Source organism: Athalia rosae, chromosome 8 (genome assembly GCF_917208135.1).
Source record: "Athalia rosae chromosome 8, iyAthRosa1.1, whole genome shotgun sequence".
NCBI lineage: Eukaryota > Metazoa > Arthropoda > Insecta > Hymenoptera > Athaliidae > Athalia > Athalia rosae.
The window spans coordinates 5,899,670-5,921,043 of record NC_064033.1 but is presented as its reverse complement, the minus strand read 5'-3'; the positions used below and the strand labels follow the sequence as shown (position 1 = coordinate 5,921,043).

General features: G+C 35.7%; 2 protein-coding genes and 1 long non-coding RNA gene across 10 annotated transcripts; 1 reads left to right on the top strand and 2 right to left on the bottom strand.

Moving 5' to 3' along the window:
• Positions 1-965: 965 nt before the first annotated feature.
• On the bottom strand, positions 966-2,047 carry LOC125501991. Its single transcript, XM_048659327.1, has 3 exons — positions 1,650-2,047; positions 1,272-1,554; positions 966-1,105 (listed from the first exon to the last, which is right to left on the bottom strand). Exons 1-3 carry the CDS (start codon positions 1,775-1,777, stop codon positions 1,079-1,081), a joined length of 438 nt encoding a protein of 145 aa, XP_048515284.1. The 5' UTR covers positions 1,778-2,047; the 3' UTR covers positions 966-1,078.
• Positions 984-21,363, bottom strand: LOC105686640 (la-related protein Larp4B). 5 transcript variants are annotated; one of them, XM_048659296.1, is made up of 10 exons: positions 20,985-21,215; positions 20,129-20,498; positions 18,885-19,134; positions 18,485-18,625; positions 18,118-18,342; positions 17,828-17,973; positions 16,810-17,703; positions 12,658-12,880; positions 12,376-12,498; positions 984-1,122 (listed from the first exon to the last, which is right to left on the bottom strand). In XM_048659296.1, the coding sequence occupies exons 1-9, from the start codon at positions 20,989-20,991 to the stop codon at positions 12,397-12,399; spliced, it is 2,358 nt and encodes a 785-aa protein (XP_048515253.1). In that variant the 5' UTR covers positions 20,992-21,215; the 3' UTR covers positions 984-1,122; positions 12,376-12,396. The 5 variants fall into 5 exon arrangements, with proteins under 5 accessions (XP_048515253.1, XP_012257081.2, XP_012257082.2 ...); XM_012401658.3 differs by lacking the exon at positions 984-1,122 and adding an exon at positions 21,222-21,363 and having other exon boundaries at positions 10,296-12,498; positions 20,985-21,107; XM_012401659.3 differs by lacking the exons at positions 984-1,122; positions 20,985-21,215 and adding an exon at positions 21,222-21,350 and having other exon boundaries at positions 10,296-12,498.
• Positions 2,682-5,172, top strand: LOC105686277. Of its 4 annotated transcripts, none has more exons than XR_002305706.2 (4): positions 2,682-3,136; positions 3,232-3,476; positions 3,550-4,323; positions 4,396-5,172. It is a non-coding gene; the product is annotated as an uncharacterized LOC105686277 (long non-coding RNA). The 4 variants fall into 4 exon arrangements; XR_007279744.1 differs by having other exon boundaries at positions 2,686-3,136; positions 3,550-4,127; XR_007279745.1 differs by lacking the exon at positions 4,396-5,172 and having other exon boundaries at positions 2,688-3,136; positions 3,550-3,710; positions 3,833-4,134.
• Positions 21,364-21,374: the final 11 nt, after the last annotated feature.

Below are 21,374 nucleotides of genomic sequence, written 5' to 3'. Positions count from 1 at the left end.
TAGTCTAATTAACGTTGAATGCAACTAAGTAATGTCTCCATCCAGTTGTAGGAGTAGGATTGAATATATAGGATTGAAGGCATGCATATGATGAGGCACCAGGTCTCGGACTACCTCCTCGGGTTTCATGTTCTCCTGATACAAATACCTACTTTTGGGCAAACTTTTCATTTTCAGGGCCGGTATTCTAGAGCTCTGCATTATCACTTCCTCTTTGAGTGAAAGCATGATCGAATGATTGAATACACAGGCAGGCATACAGTTAGTCTTGCAAGAAAGCAGTTGCTCCCTCTCCATCATACTAGGATTAAATACGAGGGATTGAAGGCATGCACATGACGAGGCCCCAGGTCTAGGAATACCTCCTCGGGTTTTCTGTTCTCCTGATACAAATTCACACTTTTGGGCAAACTTACAATTTTCAGGGCCGGTATTCTAGAGCTCTGCATTACCACTTCCTCTTTGAGTGAAAGCATGATTGAATGATTGAATACACACGCATGCATGCATACATATATTTAGTCCTGCAAGGAATCAGTCGCTCTTTCCATCATACTAGGATATTAGTGGATTTGGTGTGTAGGGGTTTGATTGATAGCAATTCAACAATCGTATATTTAAAGTAGTCAAATATATTGACGAATCAAAGGTAAAAGATACATGTTCGGACATCGTAATTCATGGTAATACATATTAGGGATTCATTCTCACAGATATATTCATCGCTTCTCAATCACAATATCACTCGGAATAGCATACATAATGCTTCAATTCTGAGTTACATTAGAAAAATAGTTTGATCGTTACAAAGAAATTATGAATACAGTACGATCCAACGTATACGTATAATAACTGAATTAGAGCAGTTATCCACTCCGAACGTATGATGATTGGCTTTGTCGCATCTTTCCCAGCTCCTGACAGGCGACTGAGGAAGCGCAAGCCAAGTTACACACAGAGAAATTGGTTGATCATCCTCCGCTCAGGACTTTGCGAATCAAATCTTCGAATTAAAGGAGTGGCGGTTATTCTTCCTCCAGTATAACCTCGCCACTGTAGTCTTCTCCTCTGAGTTGGGCTACGATCGTTGGATTTGAGCATCCCTCTATACGAAAGAAGACACTGAAATCAAAAAAGAGATCATGCTCATATTATTCATAAAAAACACTGATATTATCCAGCAACACCTTGCCTACATCCCTTTCATTTTAATATTATGGACCTAGTTATCCTCGCAGAGTCTAATCAACAGACGAACATCTTTCTCGTACCTTGGATCTGACGCAGTAAGATTCTCCTTGCCTCGATTGATCCTTTGGATCCTCTTTGCTCAGGTGTCTAGACTGGTCGTGCTTCAATGTTGGCCTAAGCTTCGACGATCCTGTCCTAAGAGCCCCAGTCCATGGTCTAAACACTGTGTACCGGTAGCATCTGGTACGAGTTCTGTTTGATTCGTGTCTTTCAAGCGCAGAATAAAATCTCCTTGGTCTGCCTGGGCAAATGGATAGTTGTACAGAGCTGTACTGACAATGAGTCGTCCGAGGTGCGGGCAACCTAAAAACGGCATCGGAGTGCAAAGAACCAAATCAGTGAGAGGAAAATCAAGATCCTCATCTCTCGACTCACAAGTGAATATTTTCTAAGCTCACCTGTTGGACTCGAAGCAAACCTCTTGGAAAACATTTTGAGATTCAAGGAGGAGAGTGGAGTACGCTGCACTCTGTGCATGTTGCCGAATGACACGCGTTAGAGATGATAAATTACCTGCAACCGTCATCTGCGCGTGGAGCCACGCACGTCGAGGTGAACGAGAGAGACCATCAAGATGCACTATTCCAGAATTTTTCCCCAATTTTTCCTTGTTCTTCCGTTTCTCTAATTAATTTGTCAATTACCGCATCTTCCTCTGGCCATGAATGCTCTTTATGACATGCAAATGTAGTTACACTATTCCAGATTTATTTCCATTTTCTTTCTAATTTTTTATAATTTTTCCTGATTCTTTCTAATTTTTTCCGATTTTTTCTGATTTTTTAATCAATTATTCAAATTTCCGCCCATTTTTATGGGTGCCGCCATTTTCTTTAAGCTCCGCCCACCGGAGGTACAGCTAGCGCCATGTGGCGGATTTTTTGTGAACTAAAATTCCAGGTTTCTTGCCCCTTGACGTCAGGCAATGTGTTGCGTGAAAGAGATGTATTGCGTGGTCAATAGTTTTCCGGGTTCGCTTGAAGGAGGGTCAAAACTTTTGCTTTTTTCCGCCTGAGAAAATGGCCAATACTTTTTCGGGTTCGCTTGGAGGAGGGTCAAAACTTTTGCTTTTTTTCCGCCTGAGAAAATGGCCAATACTTTTCCGGGCTCGCTTGCAGGAGGGTCAAAACTTTTGCTTTTTTTTCGCCCGAGAAGATGGCCAATACTTTTCCGGGTTCGCTTGAAGGAGGGTCAAAACTTTTGCTTTTTTTCCGCCTGAGAAAATGGCCAATACCTTTCCGGGCTCGCTTGCAGGAGGGTCAAAACTTTTGCTTTTTTCCGCCCGAGAAGATGGCCAATACTTTTCCGGGTTCGCTTGAAGGAGGGTCAAAACTTTTGCATTTTTCGAGGGGTTAGTTCACAAAAATTCCGCCACATGGCGCTAGCTGTACTCCCGGTGGGCGGAGCCTAAAGAAAATGGCGGCGCCCATAGAGATGGGCGGAAAATTTGAATAATTAATAAAAATTCGGAAAAAATTAGAAAAAATCGGAAAAAATTAGAAAAAAATTGGTAATGAATCTGGGATAGTGTAACCCCATTTTAATGTCATAATACGCATCCAAGGTTAGAGGAAGATGCGGTAATTGACAACCTAATTAGAAAAACGAAAGAACAAGGGAAAAGTGAGCAACAATTCTGGAATGGTGCATTTTGATGGTCTCTCTCCTTCACCTTGACGAGCGTGCATGGACGAAAGAATAGATGACGTTTGCAGTTAACCCTCCACATCAGAAAAAATTCAGAGAATTCAGTTGCTTTATTATCTCTAAGGAAACATGTTTGAAGTGCAGCGTACTCTACTTTCCTTCTTGAATCTCGAAACATTTTTTCAAAGGTTGTACAGAACACAAGGAGTGCATGTTCGGTTTGCCCTGAGCCCAACAGGTGAGCTTAGAAGAGATTCACTGGTCAGTCGAGAGATGAGGATCTGGTTTTTCTTCTTACCGATGTGATCCTTTTCACTCCGATACCGTTTTCAGGTTACCTGCATCTCGGAGGCCTCCGTACAGCTCTGTGCAACATGATGCAACTATTCTTTGGCTCGAGAAAACCAAGGGTATTCTATTCTGCCCTTGGAAGACACGCACTAAACAGGAATCATACCAGATGCTGCCGGTAACCTCCAAGAGGATCCATACTGGACTGAAATCATCCCCCACAAAGACTCGACAAGGGGAGGACCCGCAGGCTCCTACTTTCTATCAAAGCGTCTCGAATTATACAAGTATCTATTCCAATATGCCTTCCGCTAGTATTAATCCACCTATCACAATCTCTGATACATTCATCCTCTGTAGCGAGCAGGTTCAAGAAGTTTTCCTCCAAAATGGCTTGGCTTGACGCTGTTTTTATTCAGACAATGGACTGGGCCTCCTAGGACAAGAATTGTTGAGGCTTAGGCAAACACCGAAGCATGACAATTGCAGACACCTGAGCAAAGAGGACCTGATAATTCGGGGTGAGGAGAATCTCATTACTTCAGATCTAAAGTACGAGAAAGATGTTTGGCTGTTGATTCGACTCTAAGAGGATAACTGGGTTCATAAGATCACCGAGTATATGTATACAACATAATTGTAGGCGCCATGGCGAAACGAGAGGGATGCAGGCGAGGTGTTTTTGGATAATATCAGTGTCTTTTATCATTTATGAATGATGTAAGTATGATCATTATTTGGGTTTCAGTTTTTCATTTTGTACACAGGGATGCTCAAATCAAAGAAAGAGACTGCGGCGATGAGGTTGTACCGGAGGAAGAATTACCACCTTTCCTTTAACTCGAAGATTGGATTCGCAAAATCCTGAGCGGAGGATGATCAACCGATTTCTGTGTACTATTTATCCGGTATCATCCATACCTGGTGGAAAAAGTCTGGTTAGAGCATTGCTTTATCGAATGTAGGACTGAGTGATGTCTTGATCGTTCGGCAGAGGAGTAGAATGAATGCGTGCACATGATGAGGCACCAGATCTAGGAATACCTCCTCGGGTTTCCTGTTCTGCTGATAGAAAATCAAATTTTTGGCCTGAATTTCAAACTTCAGGGCCGCCTTTCTGGATTATTATTTCTGGTATATGATTCTGACCTTTGCAGGGTGTCGACGAGTCCGTGGTCCTTCAATCTTTTTTTTCCCTGATTTCAGTTCAGAGAAAAAGGTCCTGTCATTCATATCCTGCATCGAGAGGGATGAATATATATAATCCAGGATGTCCTTGGGTCGTTCTCTGCCCATTTCTGCATGCGAATCCATCTAGTCGATTAGTTAGTCCATCATTCGACATGAAGATATTTCCAGTGTTTCTAATTGAAATGGTTTTCCAGAAAAGCAAAGAAATTGCAAGACCTCCACAGTTTGCAGTCGTTATTCGAGTTTGTAATCAGATCTTGGCTTCCTAGACTGAAATATAAAGATTCACTGCATTGTCATTATTCTTTATCCTTTCCCCTATTTTTCCTGAATCATTTTCAATATTTCTATGGATTTCCAATCAATTAATAGACGTCCGCTATCCCCTGTCAGTACCCGATAATCCGCAGGTGGAGCGACACAACCTCCAGTTTATTTCTCGAGCCTTTTCAAAGTCGTTTTCTAATTTCTTCGATTTTTTAATTAAATATTCAATCTTGTCCAGCCCTTCAAGGCTTGTGATGATATGCGCACCCGCATTATACGCAAAATCTTCACTGTAAGGCGGGTCACCCGAAGTCAAGGGGCAAGAAACTTGGAAAAATAGTTTGCCTAAATTCCGCGGAAGAGAATTTCGACTAATGGCGCTACTTGTCACTTTTTTGGCGGGGAAGATGTGCTACTTGAATGATCAATTGAAAAACGGAAAATGAATCGGGAAAAACCGGAAATAATAAAGAAAATATTGGAAATAAATTTGGGATGGTGAAGCTGGCTTGCTCTTCTGCATTTGTTAGCACTCCGTTGATCTCTCTCGTTCACCTTGACCTTTGCAGGTAACCCTCCAGGTCAGGTAAAATTAAGATAATCCATTTATAATCTCTCAACGAGATTAATCGCAACGCCAAAGTGCAGCGTCTCAGTCTCAAAAAGTTGAGTTTTACAGCAAATAAATAATAGTGAATGTGATCTGTGGTTAGAATGTGTTATTTATTCATTGATTTTTGTATTTTTTATTTTTTTTTGTTTATTTGCAAAGCGCATGCGATGATACCAATCATAATCAGGCAATGAATTTTCATCAATCTTACTACCCCTCCGAATTCCATATATCTGTATCTTTTACTGAAGAATCAATATTCAGTCGACGCAATAATTACCTACTATTTATTAAACGATGTCGCAAATCGTAAAATATCTTCAAATTTTTTCCAAATTTTTCCACAGGTCCGCCTCAGTAAATGATCGAATTACGATTTTCCTCCTGAGATTATCCAATCTCGAAGAAACTAAAAGGTTTTCATTTTTTTGAATGCAATGTTAGGCTAGGTATGTATATCTATTTATTTGTATCATTATTTATATTATGTACAAAGTTGGGCTTATCTGTAAGTTGGGCGTAATGGGTAATTCTTTTCATTTTTCATATTTTTTTTTTTTTGTGTTTTTCGTTTTTTTTTCTTTTTATGTTGTTTATATACATTTATATATTATTATCATAGTTTACACCGAAAAAATGTCATAGTCACAAATGTTATGTATATGTAACTAATGTATTGTGATTAATTTAATATTCCAATTATTTAAGTAGTATACATAGCTATTCCGTTTAATTTTGTTTTTCCAATCAATGTGATACCACATTATAAGGTAGTAATGTTAATGTACAATAATAGCCCATATAACATTCGTACACACTTCACTTTATATAAAGCAATATTAAACAAAGGTATAAAAATATGTTTTCTCAACGACAGTGACCATCTTTTCACCAGAGTTTTTCGAGTCCGTTGTTCTTTGTGTTTTTTATGTTTTCTTTTTGGTAATTCGTTTTTTTTTTCTCTTTTTTTGTTTTTCTTTGTCTCGTTATAGTAAATTTTACGAAAAAATAATCATTCGGTTTCAATGAATCTCATTTGATTTGAGATTATTATTTTTTTTTTTTGTTCAATCTGAAATGTTTTTCGTTCGTATCTTTTAAAGAAATTGTGAGACAAGAAATGAAAAAAAAAAAGAAGAAAATTATTGAAGATTGTAAAAATTGAAAATCGAATAACTATACATCGTTGTCGATAATTCAATTAGTATCGAATAGATATATTTTATCCAACTCTTGTGGAAAAACAGCCAGTGATTTTGTAGCCATGTAAATAGGACTGCTTGTGATAGTTAATTCACATTGTGTTACAATATTATTTTATTTTTTCATTGTGTTTCAGGTCATCTGTGAAAACTATAATATTTTCTAATAGCGGATTAGAAAAAACGTTTTATACCTGAAAATCTTTTTCTTAGCGTTTTCAATCATGTTTTTTTATCGATGAAAGGATTCCTCCAATATTACCCCCCCACGAACCTTTTAATATCAACAATATATAATGAATAGATCTTTATACTACTGAGAGATAATTTAATGAATTATTTAAACATATCTTCTCCATCTCATATACCATATAAATACATTTTTTTTTTTTTTTTTTTCATAGAGAAATGATATACATCGTTGTTAAGTGGTTTTGTGTTTGTTTTTTTTTTTCTTGTTTTTTTCATAAACTAAATATTTTGTCGAACGTCGGTGATTTCAAACGCGTATCTCTCATTTGTCGTCGTAATTATATCATCTTTCTAGAAAAAAATTTTCCGTTCAAGGATCACGCCGAGGAACAACACATCATTCTGCGCATTTTTCGGAATTTCGATAGATGGAAAAATTATTTGAAAAAGTAAATCGAAGCGTGAATCGTATCGTAGAAGTATATTCTCATTTAGCGTTTCACTTTTAATAGCATCGTCTAATTTAAAGTTTACGGTATTTTACAGAAACATTATAATCACAGATTACATTATAATATAGGTTGATCGATTAAATCCACACCCACATTTTAGCTTTTACACTCCATATTTCGTTCGTCCCTCCGTAATCCGCGTCACGTGACTTTCCGTTTTCTTAATCGCTATCGTTATTACTTTTTACATATCTCCTATCCGTCTCAATCGGCTAGATTAAATATAATAGTTATAGACGGATTGTTATTTCGCGTATCATCTCATTAGCAAATACGCGATAAACAATCTAAGGAAAAGCGAAATTGATTTCAATCGTTCCCCCGTTCCGTGAATTCATGTTAATCGTATTAACTATCTATTCATTAAATCTAAAAATTTGATTCGAAAGTAAGCGGATATCGATTGTTTTCATCATTCATTATCTTCTTATTTTTACTTTTAGTTAGGTAGTTTTTGTTCGGTGCGTAAATTAAATTTCAATCGTAACAAAATTCCCATACAGAATATTGTCACACTGTCAAATTCACACGACAAAATTGAAATTATTTACAAATATACTATAGGGTGAGTATGATATAACCTTAATTGAAAAACGTCACGTCGATAATCATTTTTTTCGAATTCTCCAGATCAGGGGGATATTATTAACTTTATACTTATTATGAATTTTAAACGTAACGAAATATAAATAATGTCGCTAACAAAATATTGATATAACAATTTTCTTTCTTCTTTCTTTCACTTTGTTCTATCCTTCTCGATTCTTGAGGCGAAAAAAAAAAAACGTGAAACCTTTGTCTCGCGTTTTGTAATTTATTAATTTCCGTCGTCGTCATTGTCAGACGGAAGAAGAAGTTAAAAAAATAATAATATAATTTATGAAAATCAGTCACGCTTTTCATTCGGATTTTTGATGCTACTCTCTTTAATTCTATTATTTTTAATTTTTTTCTTCTGAAAATTTAATCATGTATAATATAGGTATAAGTATGAGTAATGATATAATTAGCATTTGAAAATTAATTAAGTTGTTTGTTTGTTTTTATATTTCTTTTCTTTCTTTTCTTTAATTTAATATTTATAAATGTCATGTAATTTTAGTTGAATTTTTTCTTCGAAACAAATTCTGTCAGTCTCATTTTGTGTTAAATCAGCGGCAGTTGGTCGTTCGCCTTGTATAATATTTGAGAAAAAGTGATCGGATCTAATTTCATTTCAATTCATTTATAGTTTTTCCTTCCTTTCATTGATTTCTCGCACATCAACGATTCACAGATCTAACTTTTGCCGATTCACGATGTACGCGATTACGAGAACACGGTTGAGAAATTAAGAAAACCACTCGTCATTGGGATTTTTTCGAATTCGAAAACGATAAAAATCAAAATGACGATTAAAAATAAGGCGAGGAATGAAAAAAACCAAACAAAATCGGACTTCTCCGTCTTGCAGTCGGTAAAACAGTTTTCATTTCAATCTTCATTCAATTGAAATTTTTACCATTCGCGATTCAAGTTTATCGTTAACGTTTTTTTTTTTATTTTTTTTTTTTCATCAATCAAAAACTTTTCTTTACATTTTTCGGTGCGACGTCAAAATTTCCGGTAAAATATTTCTCTTTTATTTAATTCTTTTTTTTTTCTTCTTCACGGTATATATATATTTTTTTTAATTTATTTACTTAGTTTTTTTTTTTAGTTTTTTAGTTTTTTTTTCTTTTTTCTTTTTAATTTCTATATCTTTACTATTCAACCCGTTGCATATACTATATGTATTTTCTCGTTTGATACAAGTTTGGTACGAGTGATTTCATCAGAGGACATATTTTTTATTTTTTTTTTTATTCTTCTCCAAACTTCTCATCCGCCATTTTTTTATTATTAAATTTTACCCTTCTTTCTATTCTTTTAAATTCACGAAAATTTGTCGGATGTCCGCGTAAAATTGGCGAACATTTTGGCCATCGGATTGACGCGAGTCGATAATTGATTTTTTTGCTTTTCCTTTTCTTTTTCATTCTTCAATTCGTTATTTCTTTCACACATATTATTATTATTGAAAAATTTAGTTTTTGAGGAAAGTTTTTGCATCAGCTCGAATTAATTTTCAATTGCGTACACGTAAGTTTTTTTTTTTGCGTTTTTTTTTCTTTGTTTTTTTTTGTGTGTGGATAGTCGTAAACTCTCGATATAACTCTACAACAATTATAATTACTATTTTTAATTAATTCTCTCATTATTCAATTAGATTTCACGTATTTTAACCAGCCTTAATTAATTACAATATACAACCTGCGCTAATTTTGTGTATGTGGGTGTGGTGGATATTTGTGTGTGTATGACCCAATGAAAAATAAATGAAAAATTATCCCTCCATTTCGCATTCTCCCTCCTCATCTCGCTCTCATTGTCAGTTTCTTTTCTTTTTTTTTTTTTTTTGGAACTCTCGAAAAAAAAAACCAACAACTTAAACCTAAACTTAAAAAAAAAAAAAAATAATAAAAAAAAAAAAAACAAACTGGGCCAAAGAGGAGTAACCTACCGTTATTATTATTTTACTTTTCTTCTCTTTTTTGTTTTTTAATCGCTAAAAAATTGCCTACAGCACCAACGTGTCAAATGAAACGACTAATGTGGCTTTCCGTTAATAATAGTTTACCCGCTGACAATTAATTCATTTCATACTTCGTTATTATAGCCACCCCGTAGCTATACCGATAAGATCATCGATCATAGCCGAACAATTTTTAATACATAAAAATTAAAAGGCAGCTTAGCTAACTTAAAATATATATATATGATATATATATATGTGTGTATGTATATGTATATAATTACATGTGACAGTAATTTTTATTTATCAGGAGATTGGTTTTGTTTCGTTTATTTTTTCTTCTTCTTCGTCATCTTCTTCTTCTATTTTTTTCTTGCTCGTTTCGTTTGTTTGTTTATTTATTTATTTATTTATTTTTTTAATTTCTTCTTCTTTCCGCTTTTCTTCATCTTTATTATTATAACCTATTTATCTCTCTATATTTTCTCTCGTTCGCTAATTTCTCTCCTATCTCATATTATCTCATCTCTTTTTTCTGTTCATTGTAATTTTTTCTTCCTTTCTTTCTTTCATTATTTTGTTTGTCTGTTATTTTGTTTTTATTTTATTTTACTTTTCTCTCTCTCTCTATCTCTCTCTCTCTTTCTCTCTCTTTTAGTTTTTCAGTTTCTTTTTTTTTTTTTCTTCAGCATCCATTACCTTTTAATTCTGCATGCATATCAGTAACAAATATATCATATGCGCACTTAACTATTATGTATAATATGTAGTTACATATATAATTATATAACATCTAAAGCCAAGCTCCTGTAATATACACAACACTTGAGGCACTTATTTCTGTGCTCAAATACCATTTTCGTGACATCTGTATTTTATTTTCATTGTTATTATTATTGTTATTTATTATATTTATTATTATTAATATTATTGTTATCGTTATCATTATCATTATCGTTATTATTCTTTATTATTTTCTTCATTATTACTCGCTAAAGCCATAATTCTAGATCATCGGGGGATATTGTTATTTCTTATATGTATGTATATTAACGGTGTTGTTGAAAATTTCATTCTTTTTTTTTGTTTTTGTTTTTGTTCTTTTCATTTTTTTCCTTTCTTTCTTTCTTTCTTTCTTCTTTCTTTCTTTCCGATAGAGATCGTCGGACGAACATTTTTAATTGAATAATATATATAAAAAAAAAAAAAGAAGAAATCGATAGAATTTCGTGTTTTTCTTTTTGGTTTTGTTTCTGTCGATATTCTGGAAAAGTGTGAAATCATTTTTCATTCGTAGTAATCAACGATTCATCGGGGGGATGGGGGAGGGGGGGGGGGATTGATCGGACAATTGCGACAAGACTGTAAATAGAGAGGGAAAAAAAATAATAACAACAATAATAATTAGCAACTTATTAAATTATTGCTCGTAAACCGAATTTTTGATCCGAATAAAACGAAGACAAAAACGAAAAATAAAAACAAAAAAAAAAAAAAAATACATAGAGAAAAAAAAACATCGAGCACCGTGACGTAGGGGTAAAATATATTTGTTTGTTTTGCTTTTTCATCGAATTCGCACGAAATTATGAATGGAAATATGAAAAACTTGAACGTTGTTATCATTTTTCTATTTTTCTTGTTTCAAGTTTCTCGTTTTTTTTTTTCTTTCAATTCACAGAAATCCACACGTAACGGAGCGATCGGTATCGGGGATTTTGGCACAAACGGGTTGAAGATTTTTCCAGTTACGGCTCCGGATAGAGCAGAGGAGGAGGAGGGGGAAAAACACAAGAAAGAAAACAAAAAAAGAGAGAAGAAAAAAAAAATGAGAAAACAATCAAAATACGAAGTACAGGGGAATAAAATTGATTATTCCAGAACGAAACAAATCTCGCGTGTTGAATAAAATTTTGTACAACCTAATAGTAAATATATGTATGTACCTCCGAAATCACAGAACCAAAAAAAGTATCCTCATCAACGACACGCTATTTTTCCAAACTGGAGTTGTTCTTTTTCTTTCCATTCCTTCCGAAGTCTCCTCACTATCTATGCTTTCGTTTCGCTTCGTTTCTTTTCTCTCGTTTTTTTGCGTTCAACCTAATCGTACGTAGGGGCGAGAAATGACCGTTTCTTCGAACACGTGTCCATCGTTTATCTTCTCTCGTCTGTTTCGTTTGGCGTTTCTTCATTTGTCGTTTCAACGATTCTCTTAACGTTCGTAATACAAATTTTGTCTCTCGGTTTAAACGAGTTTCACTTCATTCTTTAATACGTCGATGCCACCAATAATCGCAGGCGAAGTCACACTGTACATTATGTAAAAAGGGTTCCTTTTTCCCTATGTTTATATATTTCTCCTCATACTTTTCATCCTATTCTCAACTTTGCCCGGCGTCCGGCTCACTTCGTCGCTCACAGACGGCGGACAAATTCGGTAAAAAGTATCGATTTTCGAAAATAAAAAATCCGCAAAAGCAGCCACATCATCGTGCGGCGAAACTTTTGGCGACCGATACCCTCAAACATTGTTCTTATAGGATAAATTTTAATCTAAAATAACAAATTGTGTGAGTGTGTGTTTGTTTCTTTGTTTGTTTGTTTGTTTGTGTTTATGTTTGCGTGTTTGTTTGCGTCAAGGTATTTACTCACACGGTGTGTACACCAGCCGCTCTAAATATTTCCAGGAGCATCTTTGTCGTCGGTTTTATGCTTTGTACAACGTGGTTCGCGGCAATGTTGGGCTACTTGAGCATAACTCGGCCTCGTGAGGTCCTGAAACGAATAAATAAAGATGATTTTAAACTGGAATGCGACGGGGGGGGGGGGGGGGGGGGCGGTCGAAAAGTTGGAAAATGTACACATATATGTATACGTCTCCTCCGTTTCGCCACCTTTGTTTTGGGGATGAAGAAGGATCGTCCGGTATCTTACCGATGGAGATGTCGAGGCAGACGACGTCGTCGCGGTCGCGGTCCCCGCCGATTGCGTAATAGAATTTTGTTGCGTCGTCGTCGTCGTCGTCGTCGACGTCATCGTCGTCGGGATATCGCAGCTGCAGCCGATCGACGGATCGCCATCTTCAGCCGCGTTTGTATTTGTACTAATAGCCTCATCCACGCCGTTCACCATTTTCGAGTCATCAGTCTTTACAGATCTGTCAGCGGTGCATTTCAGTAATATGTATTCGACTATGCCGGATGACATTCGTTAAAAACAATTCATTCACATTTATAACTATACATATACATACATATGTATATAACTATATACATATATTCGCATCTACAAACTCGAGGAGAATGAAAAACAAAAACAAACAAAAAAAAAATAAATAAACAGAAGAAATTCGTAATTAAAAAAGACTCAAAAAACTTAAAAAAAAAAATCAACTACCGTTCGAACAACTTATGCGATGAACGTGATTTTCCACGACTCTTAATTTCACTCCAAAATATACTTAGTTGAAAATTTCACACGACTTTCTTTATTATTTTTACAATTTATTTCATTTCTTGTTTTTTCTTTTTCTTTTTTTTTTTTTCTTTTCCTTTCCTTTCTTTCTCTCTTTCTTTCGAACGATTCGTTCCGTATCTTTATCGTTAACCATCGGGGATAATGGATCTTTTGTCCAAGGTTGGCAACACACACGGTTAACAAACCAGTAATACACATTATTTATTTTCACTTATTCATTGACAATATATATATATGGATTTCTATATCAGTCATCACCAAATAATAATGAACCATGCTTTTTTATTTTTTATTGTATTTTACTTGTCGAAAATTACAGCTTAATAATCATGTGTTTTTTTTTCTTTTTTTTTTTATTATTATTATTTGTTTGTTTGTTTGTTTTTTTTTTTTGGTTTTTATTTAGTTTTTTTCGTTTGTTTGTTATTTTTTTTTTAAGTTTTTTTAAGTTTTTTTTTTTCTTCTTTTTTGTATGTTTTAATAAAAACTAGAACTTTAATCGAAATGCCTTTAAAAGTAACTTGAAACCGAACAATCAATAATAACATTAATACAATAATAATAATGATAATTAAAAATTATAATAATAGCAATAATAATAATAATAATAATAGTAATAATAGTAATAATAGTAATAATAGTAATAATAACATTAAAGAACCCTGAATATTATAGTAGTCCTCATGTATTGTTCATGTGTTGCGACAGTACAGGGCGCAGGCAGGCATCAATCGAAGCTACATAGAAAATAATACTATAATCTATGCCACCATTTTTTTTTGTTTTTGTTTTTTTCTGTTGTGTGTGCCACTGCGTATACATGTGTACATATATATATATATATATATAGCAATTATGTACACGCCAATAGGATATACATAGATTTTGTGACATATTTATGTCATATCGTACACATATACATACATATGCAAACGCACGCAACACACACACACACATATATTGTATATACATGCATACACATATGCACGTACATATATATATATATATATATATATATATATATATATATATTAATAAATTAATAAATTAATTTATTCATTTCGAGATAAACCGGGGCATTTTAAAAGAATTGAAAATAAGAAAAAATCAGCAGTGGATATACGTTTGTTGGTTTGTTTTTTATGTATTTTATTTGTTTTGGTTATTTTTATAAAATCCTGTCTACTAACCAGATTACATATACATATATAAATCGTAGCAGCAGCGATATAATATAGTTTTGAATTATCCCCGTTCGTTTTGTTGTTAATTTTTAATTTTTTTTAATTTTTCTTTTTTTTTTTTGGTTTTTAAAGGGTTCAGAGTTTGGAACGACGGATCTATTTTTATCGGCGAACAACAAGCGCGTACTGTATCTATTTTGAATTGAAAGAAAATTCAAAATTTTGGTATAACCAACTCGCTTTTGTGAGTTTTTTTCCTTTTTCTTCTTATTTATTATGTTTTCCTGTTTTCGTTTCGCGATATAGTTATTTATTCTTAGTTTAGTTTTTTTAGTTATTTTTTTCGGTTTTGTGTTTGATTTTTAGTCTTCTCGTATCGGGGTGTTTTTTGCTTTTTGTTTTTTGTTTTTTGCCTCTTACAAAAAACCGTATTTGTTACCGTCGGGTATTTCATTAGCGACGAAAGAACGGCGGAAAAAATGGCGAAAATTGGAAATTCAAAAAAAAAAAAGTAAAGATAAAAAAACAACAACCGCATGCATCCAACTCTCGAAGCGATACGAGGCGTACGAGGTAATTAATTTGGAAGCGTATTAAAAAAATTGAGTAAAAAAAAAAAAAATAAATTAAGAAAGGAAAATAAAACAAACTAGAGAAAATCGATGGTAACATTAATTTTTGAAAAGCTCGCACCGCTCGACATTTTTTCGTTGAAAAATTCGGAGAAAATAAATCCTTTCACACTTACAAAAGAGACGGAAAAACTGCGACGACAATTCACCGAACGTCTCGATCGTATTTTTTCGAATATTTCAAGTCATCCAATACATAGTTTATTCATCTTTTGATTATCATTATTAATTTCGGTTCACTTTTCATCGTTTTTCTTTCGTTACTTTTATTTCTTCTTCCGTTTCAGATTCGAATAAAAATTAAAAAAAAAAAAAAAAAAAAACTGCGCAACTTTTGACTACGTACAATCGTCGACCGTGTGGAGTTGGAAAAAGAGGAAGAATGAAAGCGAGAAGTAATAAAAAAAAAAAATAATAAAAATAAATAAACAAATAATTATTATCAATGACGTTAGAAACCGAATTTCGAAAACTCGAAATATTATTTATACATATGTTCTACACTATATCAATCTTCTATCATTTTTTCCAACGTCTTCGAAATTTTATACGTATGACGTATACCTTATACATAAAGCTAGGAGCGCGGTCTATAAAAAATACTTTTCATCCGCTTTCCTAAACAAAAAAATAGAAAAATAAAAGAAATAAAATAAAACAATGAATCGATTAATTCGCGTTACGCAGTTTCCTTTCTCCTCAACGGTTGTTTTCTTCTTTTGTTCGTTTTCCTTAAATTTTTTTTTCGTTCTCATCAGAAATTATTATTATCATTATTCATTTGTTTTGTTTTGTTTTTCGTTATTTTTTCTCACTCCGGGGATCCCCAAACGTCGTCGCGAGAATAAAAACAGAGACAGGATTCCATGTGGCACAGAATGAACGTTAAAAAAAATAAAAATAAAAATAAAACGAAAATAAAAATGAAATATATTGTAAATATAATAATAATAATATTAATAGTAGTAGTAGCAGTAATAATAATAATGATAATAATTATAATTATAACGTAAACACCCTTTTCGTACATAATTCGTACCTCGATCGGGTTTTGCCGTAGTGTATTGAGTAGAAGAAAAAAGATAAAGAAAATGAAGAAAAAAAAAAAGAGAAAAGAAAGAGAAAACAAAAAGGGTCATAGATAGGATATATCTAACACATCCACCTGACAGCATGTAGCACGTAACACAGCCAAAAACATTTAACACAACTCAGCATTCTCCGACCTCCTAATTATGTGCTGGAATATCTTTAGATTTCCTAACGCCTGTATATATGTATAATAATATCTTTACATGTATATGTTTTGCTAGGTTAATTCCTTTTTTACATATACATATTTAGATATAATATGTAGTTTATACATACGTGTGTGTGTTTGTATATTGTGTGTATATACTTATACATATATATGTAAACGTATGTATATAAAAGATATTATATCGAAAAGCGACGAATTTTGTAGGAAAGAAAACAAATAAAAAACAGAAAAAGCAAGAATAAAACAAAATGATGAATAAATTTGGCAAATAATAATTATTATACATATTCCGAAACTAGAAAATTAAATATAAAAATTGGTAGATGCATTTTTAGGTTGTTTGTTTGTTTTTGTTTCTGTTTTTTTTTTTTTTTTTAGAAAGAGAGAAATGTTTCTAATAATATTGTATATATATATACATACATATATACATATATATACACATCGTATACCGGGTATACATATATAGCAAGTATATATGTATATGTATCTATGCATATACGTATAATGTGTAAGAATAAAGCGCACTCACTTATCGGGAGATGATGGGGGAGTTAGAGTGACGGTGCTGAGAGCGATGTCTGTAGAGTCAGTGTTGCTAGCGGAGGAATTGGAGTTTGAGGCAGTGGAGGTGGCAGGGGCAGCCGACGAGGCACCAGGATTTGAAACACCTTCGAGGGCAGCGGACGGGCCTCCTGTACTCGACCCGGGGCTCGCCGACCTGCTGCTATTGCTGGTCTGCTGCTGCTGCTGGTGATGCTGCGGAGCACTGCCCACGGGCAGCTCCTTGTCCTTTGTGCTCTTCAGCTTCGCCGTGCCCTTGACTACGTCGGAGAGCCTGTTCTCCCAATGAGATTGCAAACTGTCGGCAGGGGCGACCTCCGTCGAGGCGTTGTGCGACTTTGCCGGGTCGGCATCCAGACCTGGGAGCGGAGGGAAGGCTGCCGCCTCCAAGTCGAATTGTACGCCTCTGCTGTGCTGCGAACTGCTCGCCAGGCCGGACTCTCTTATGGGCGGAAGCGGGCTGCTGTTCGCCTTCGACATCGCCTCCTGGTCTTTGGGTCTGCGATGGATGCGATGTCGTGGAAATTGAACTGGTGCCTCCGCTGTCTGGGCCTCGACACTTTCGCTCGACACTTTTGGGTGGCTGACCGAGGTCGAGGTGTTGCTGCCTCCGCTGTTGTTGAACTGGGCGTCTGCGGAGACTGTCGCTGTGTGGGAAGAATGGAACTTTGTGCCGGTCTGGTAGGAAGATGATGACGACGACGATGGCTTCGATGTGGGCAAGCTCGATGGCGTGGATATACTCGCTCCGGAAGCCACCGGAGCACCACTTGACGCAGGATGAGAAGATCGACCCATCGACCCCATGCCACCTCCGCTGTCCATCGAACCACCCCTCTCCGATCCATTCCTTTGTTTATTTCTATACAATAAACCAATTTGCCATATTTTATACAAGTTACCATACGATTTGCTGCAAAAACAATTTAGAGATCTAATTCTTTCTGAATAATTTTCGTAACTGTCTGCAAAGATATTTCGCTCACCTGTTTCTAGGAGTGAATCTCGTGTTGTGTGGTTTGAACGAACCGTGCGGCGCGATACCGTTCATTGTAAATACACTTGACATGTCAAAATATGCAGGACTCGGATGTCCCCAAGACATCATTCCAGCGGGGTAAAATGGTTGGTGCTAAAATGTAGGAATACAAAAAAACGTCAGACACAAACACGGCAACCAGAAACGCTCGGTGACCTTCGATAACGCACAGGGATGTCGAGCACCGTCGCGAGTAAGGTTAGGTTATTATTATTGTCGTTATTATGTTATACTCACATAGACAACCTGGTTTGCGTAGGGTGGCATCGTAGTTTGTGGCATAGTTGTGCCGTTTGGAGTATACATGAAGCGCTGTTGGCCAGGTGGGTAGTTGCCAGGGTCGTAGACTGGAGGTTGGGGAGGATTTCGATATCCATTTTTTATACCTCCAACACTAGCGACCGCTGGGATCGGTAGCCTGTTCATTGGTTTAGCTTTGATACGAGCCATTATTGGCTTTCCCTGGATAAAAATATCGAAATTTGTCATGACGCGCTTACGGACAAACAAGTGAAAGATGGAACGGTTATGTCCATGATTGAGGTACGTGACGTACCTACAGTGTGATTAATTCATATGGATTCAATATTATGGGAGGAATCACCTGAAATTCTCGAACTTCTTCACGTAGAAACCTATAAGCCTTTTGAGCATCTTCGTCAGATTCAAAAGTCACGTACCAGGAGCTATTATGGGCAAACTCACACGAAATGAGCCTGGGACATCCTTCTCCTGAGAATAAATTCTGAAATGATCAATGTCAGTGTGAGAAAACAAAATTCACTCCATCTCGATTGCTCGGAATTTATTCTGCTACCGTAAACTGAAGCCCGGTCTACCAAATAAGATGGTGAAAAAAAGTGCCAACGGGTTGTTCCAGTGATACAAGGTTTCTGAATGTAACCGATCACCTGATTTGATTGGTCACCGATTTTTTAATACAACCAAAGAGATGTTATTTTAGTGTGCGGAATTTTAAACAAAGTAAAACTTTTCAAGCTCACCTTAACGTCGTCCAACGGAGTGTTGTCTGGTATTTCACGAAGAATAACAATACACCGTTTATGATTGGGTCTTACTTTTTGCCCTTCCTCGTCAACTTGCACATTGGGAGACTCTCTTAGTACCTCCGTTATTAGTTTGATATCTTTCGTTAGCTTCTTAACTTGGTTAAAATTTGCTACTGTCCATATCGGTACATACTGATCATTATCCATTTGAGACAATAAATATGTATCGTTTGCTAGGTTCTCTCTGAAACAGTGAAAATATATTTCCATACACGTAATGTGGCACGAATTTCATAATTCTAATGTTTGGAGATTGTAATCAGTCGCTGTAATTGTGCAATTACAGGCGTTCGTGAGCTTTGTTGCAATCCATCAAACGGAAATACAAGGTCGTTGCATTCCGATCTGCGGCAAGTTTTAATAATATAAGCTATTTTTTTCTTTTTTTTGTACACAACTGAAGGTAGGGCAAAATAATAGTCGGCGAAGATGAGTTAAAATTACAACAAAAACTCAGCTCGGGTCACCTTGACTCTAGCTATAGTAGGCATTCGATAATGGGAGCTGGTGACCTCTTAGATAAAACAAAACTCTTTGTGCATCGACCGCTCATGTAATGAGAATAAAACAAGAATGAAAAAATGCAACTTTACAGTACATTAATTGATGTGACTCGATATGTGGGAGGAAAAACAATGTAATTACTGAATAACGTGCGAGTCAGATACAATACTGCATGGAAGTTATTCTATGGAATATTCAGTACCCATTCAAGGATCCATTATTTGAAGATGTCGCCCAATAATAATCAGAAGTAAATATGTGCTCTAGCCATAGCGTTACTAACCTATCAACTATCAGTTGACCCATAATATTTTCAACTTGAAATGTGTTGAGTAAATATGAGAGGCTATATAGGTATTTGAGTACTTGAACCACATAATAACAGGAAATGATCTGTGGTAAACATATGTTCACATCGATCAACCTCGGACACATGCCTCAATATTGGGAAAATAATCAAACGGAATAAAAAAGGTGAATAAATTAAAAAAGAGCATCTCACTCCGAGCTTGGAATAAATACGCATAGTCTAATCAATTTTGATGGAACGGTGCGGTTATTCAGAATAAAGAGAAATGTTATTCCAATGTGAGGAGATTTGAAATCACTTTTAGTTTCATTATCGATCGAATGGAGGATAAATCATAGTTCATTCCTCGCAAATGTTCAATTACCTGGAGAAATAGTATTCGAGTTGCGAAGAGAGCATCTGTTTCAATTGGTCAAGGGGTATGCCGGGCATAGCGACGTCCGCGAGTGATCCGACGGAGCCGGGTCCATCCCCTAGAGACGTGACATCGATCGGACTATAAACAGCTGCCCCTCCCATGGTCATGGGATGCTGCTGCTGCGCCGGATCGAGACTGCTCGCACCCGCATCCAGCATTAATTCAGCACTTGTACCGCCGTTCATGACGCTGTAGTCTAGGCCAGTTGTACTACTCGTTGCTGTGGTCCCAATGACTGTAACCAGGGACTCAGGGGTGGCTGGGTATCCCGCCCCTGGTGGGAGCTTCCCAATGTCCCCATTCATGTACACGTACCCTGAAATAATTGTAAGAGAACAAAATATGCGATGAAGGTTCACAGATCGATGGATAGCCTGATTATTGTAATGATAGCATCGACGGTGACTCATGTGTATTGATTCACGGATAAAAAATGTTTCAATGAAAATTGATACGCCTGATGATAACATGTGAAGATGGTTCTTCCCCTGACTTGTGGCTTACGGAATAGAATAATTAGTGGGACGAACCATACTGTGAGTTTGGTATGATTATTGGTGAATATCTGGCGATGAATTTCTCGATAGATGATTTGTAATCGTGTTATGTTCCAGTGATAGATTTGAGTAGAAAATGTTCGGTTGTTGGAGATGGTAATTTTGAAAAGACAAGATATGCAATATGTTGGATGTGACTGGCCAAATATAGAGTTATATTGCGGATGGGCATTGCCGAATACGAATGCAGAGTGACGACTGGGTGTACCGCACTTATGTTTATCAAGTGTCATTACTGAAATCACCATTCATTTCGAAACAATCCCGGATTCCATGTGCCTTTATCAATAGCTGCTCTCGCCAGCTTCGTTTACTCGTTCTTCTCCCAACTAGGGACCGCGGGCGCACCGCTGTGTGTAACACGCACCCTAATTTGTATGTTTAAATAATATATAAATTCGGGTGAGACACGGTAATCCGATAGTCTACCTTATTCAAATAATTACAAGTAACGACGTTTTACAATTTTACTATTATCTTACCGAGGAGAAGAATCAACTCAACACAATTTCGCAAGGAAACTACAAAATGGCCGACACAGAAAGGCACATGCCGTAGCTCAATGCATTGTGGGTTTCAGATATATAGACTGAAAATACCGCCATCTGTTAATGCCATCCAAACACCACGAGCTC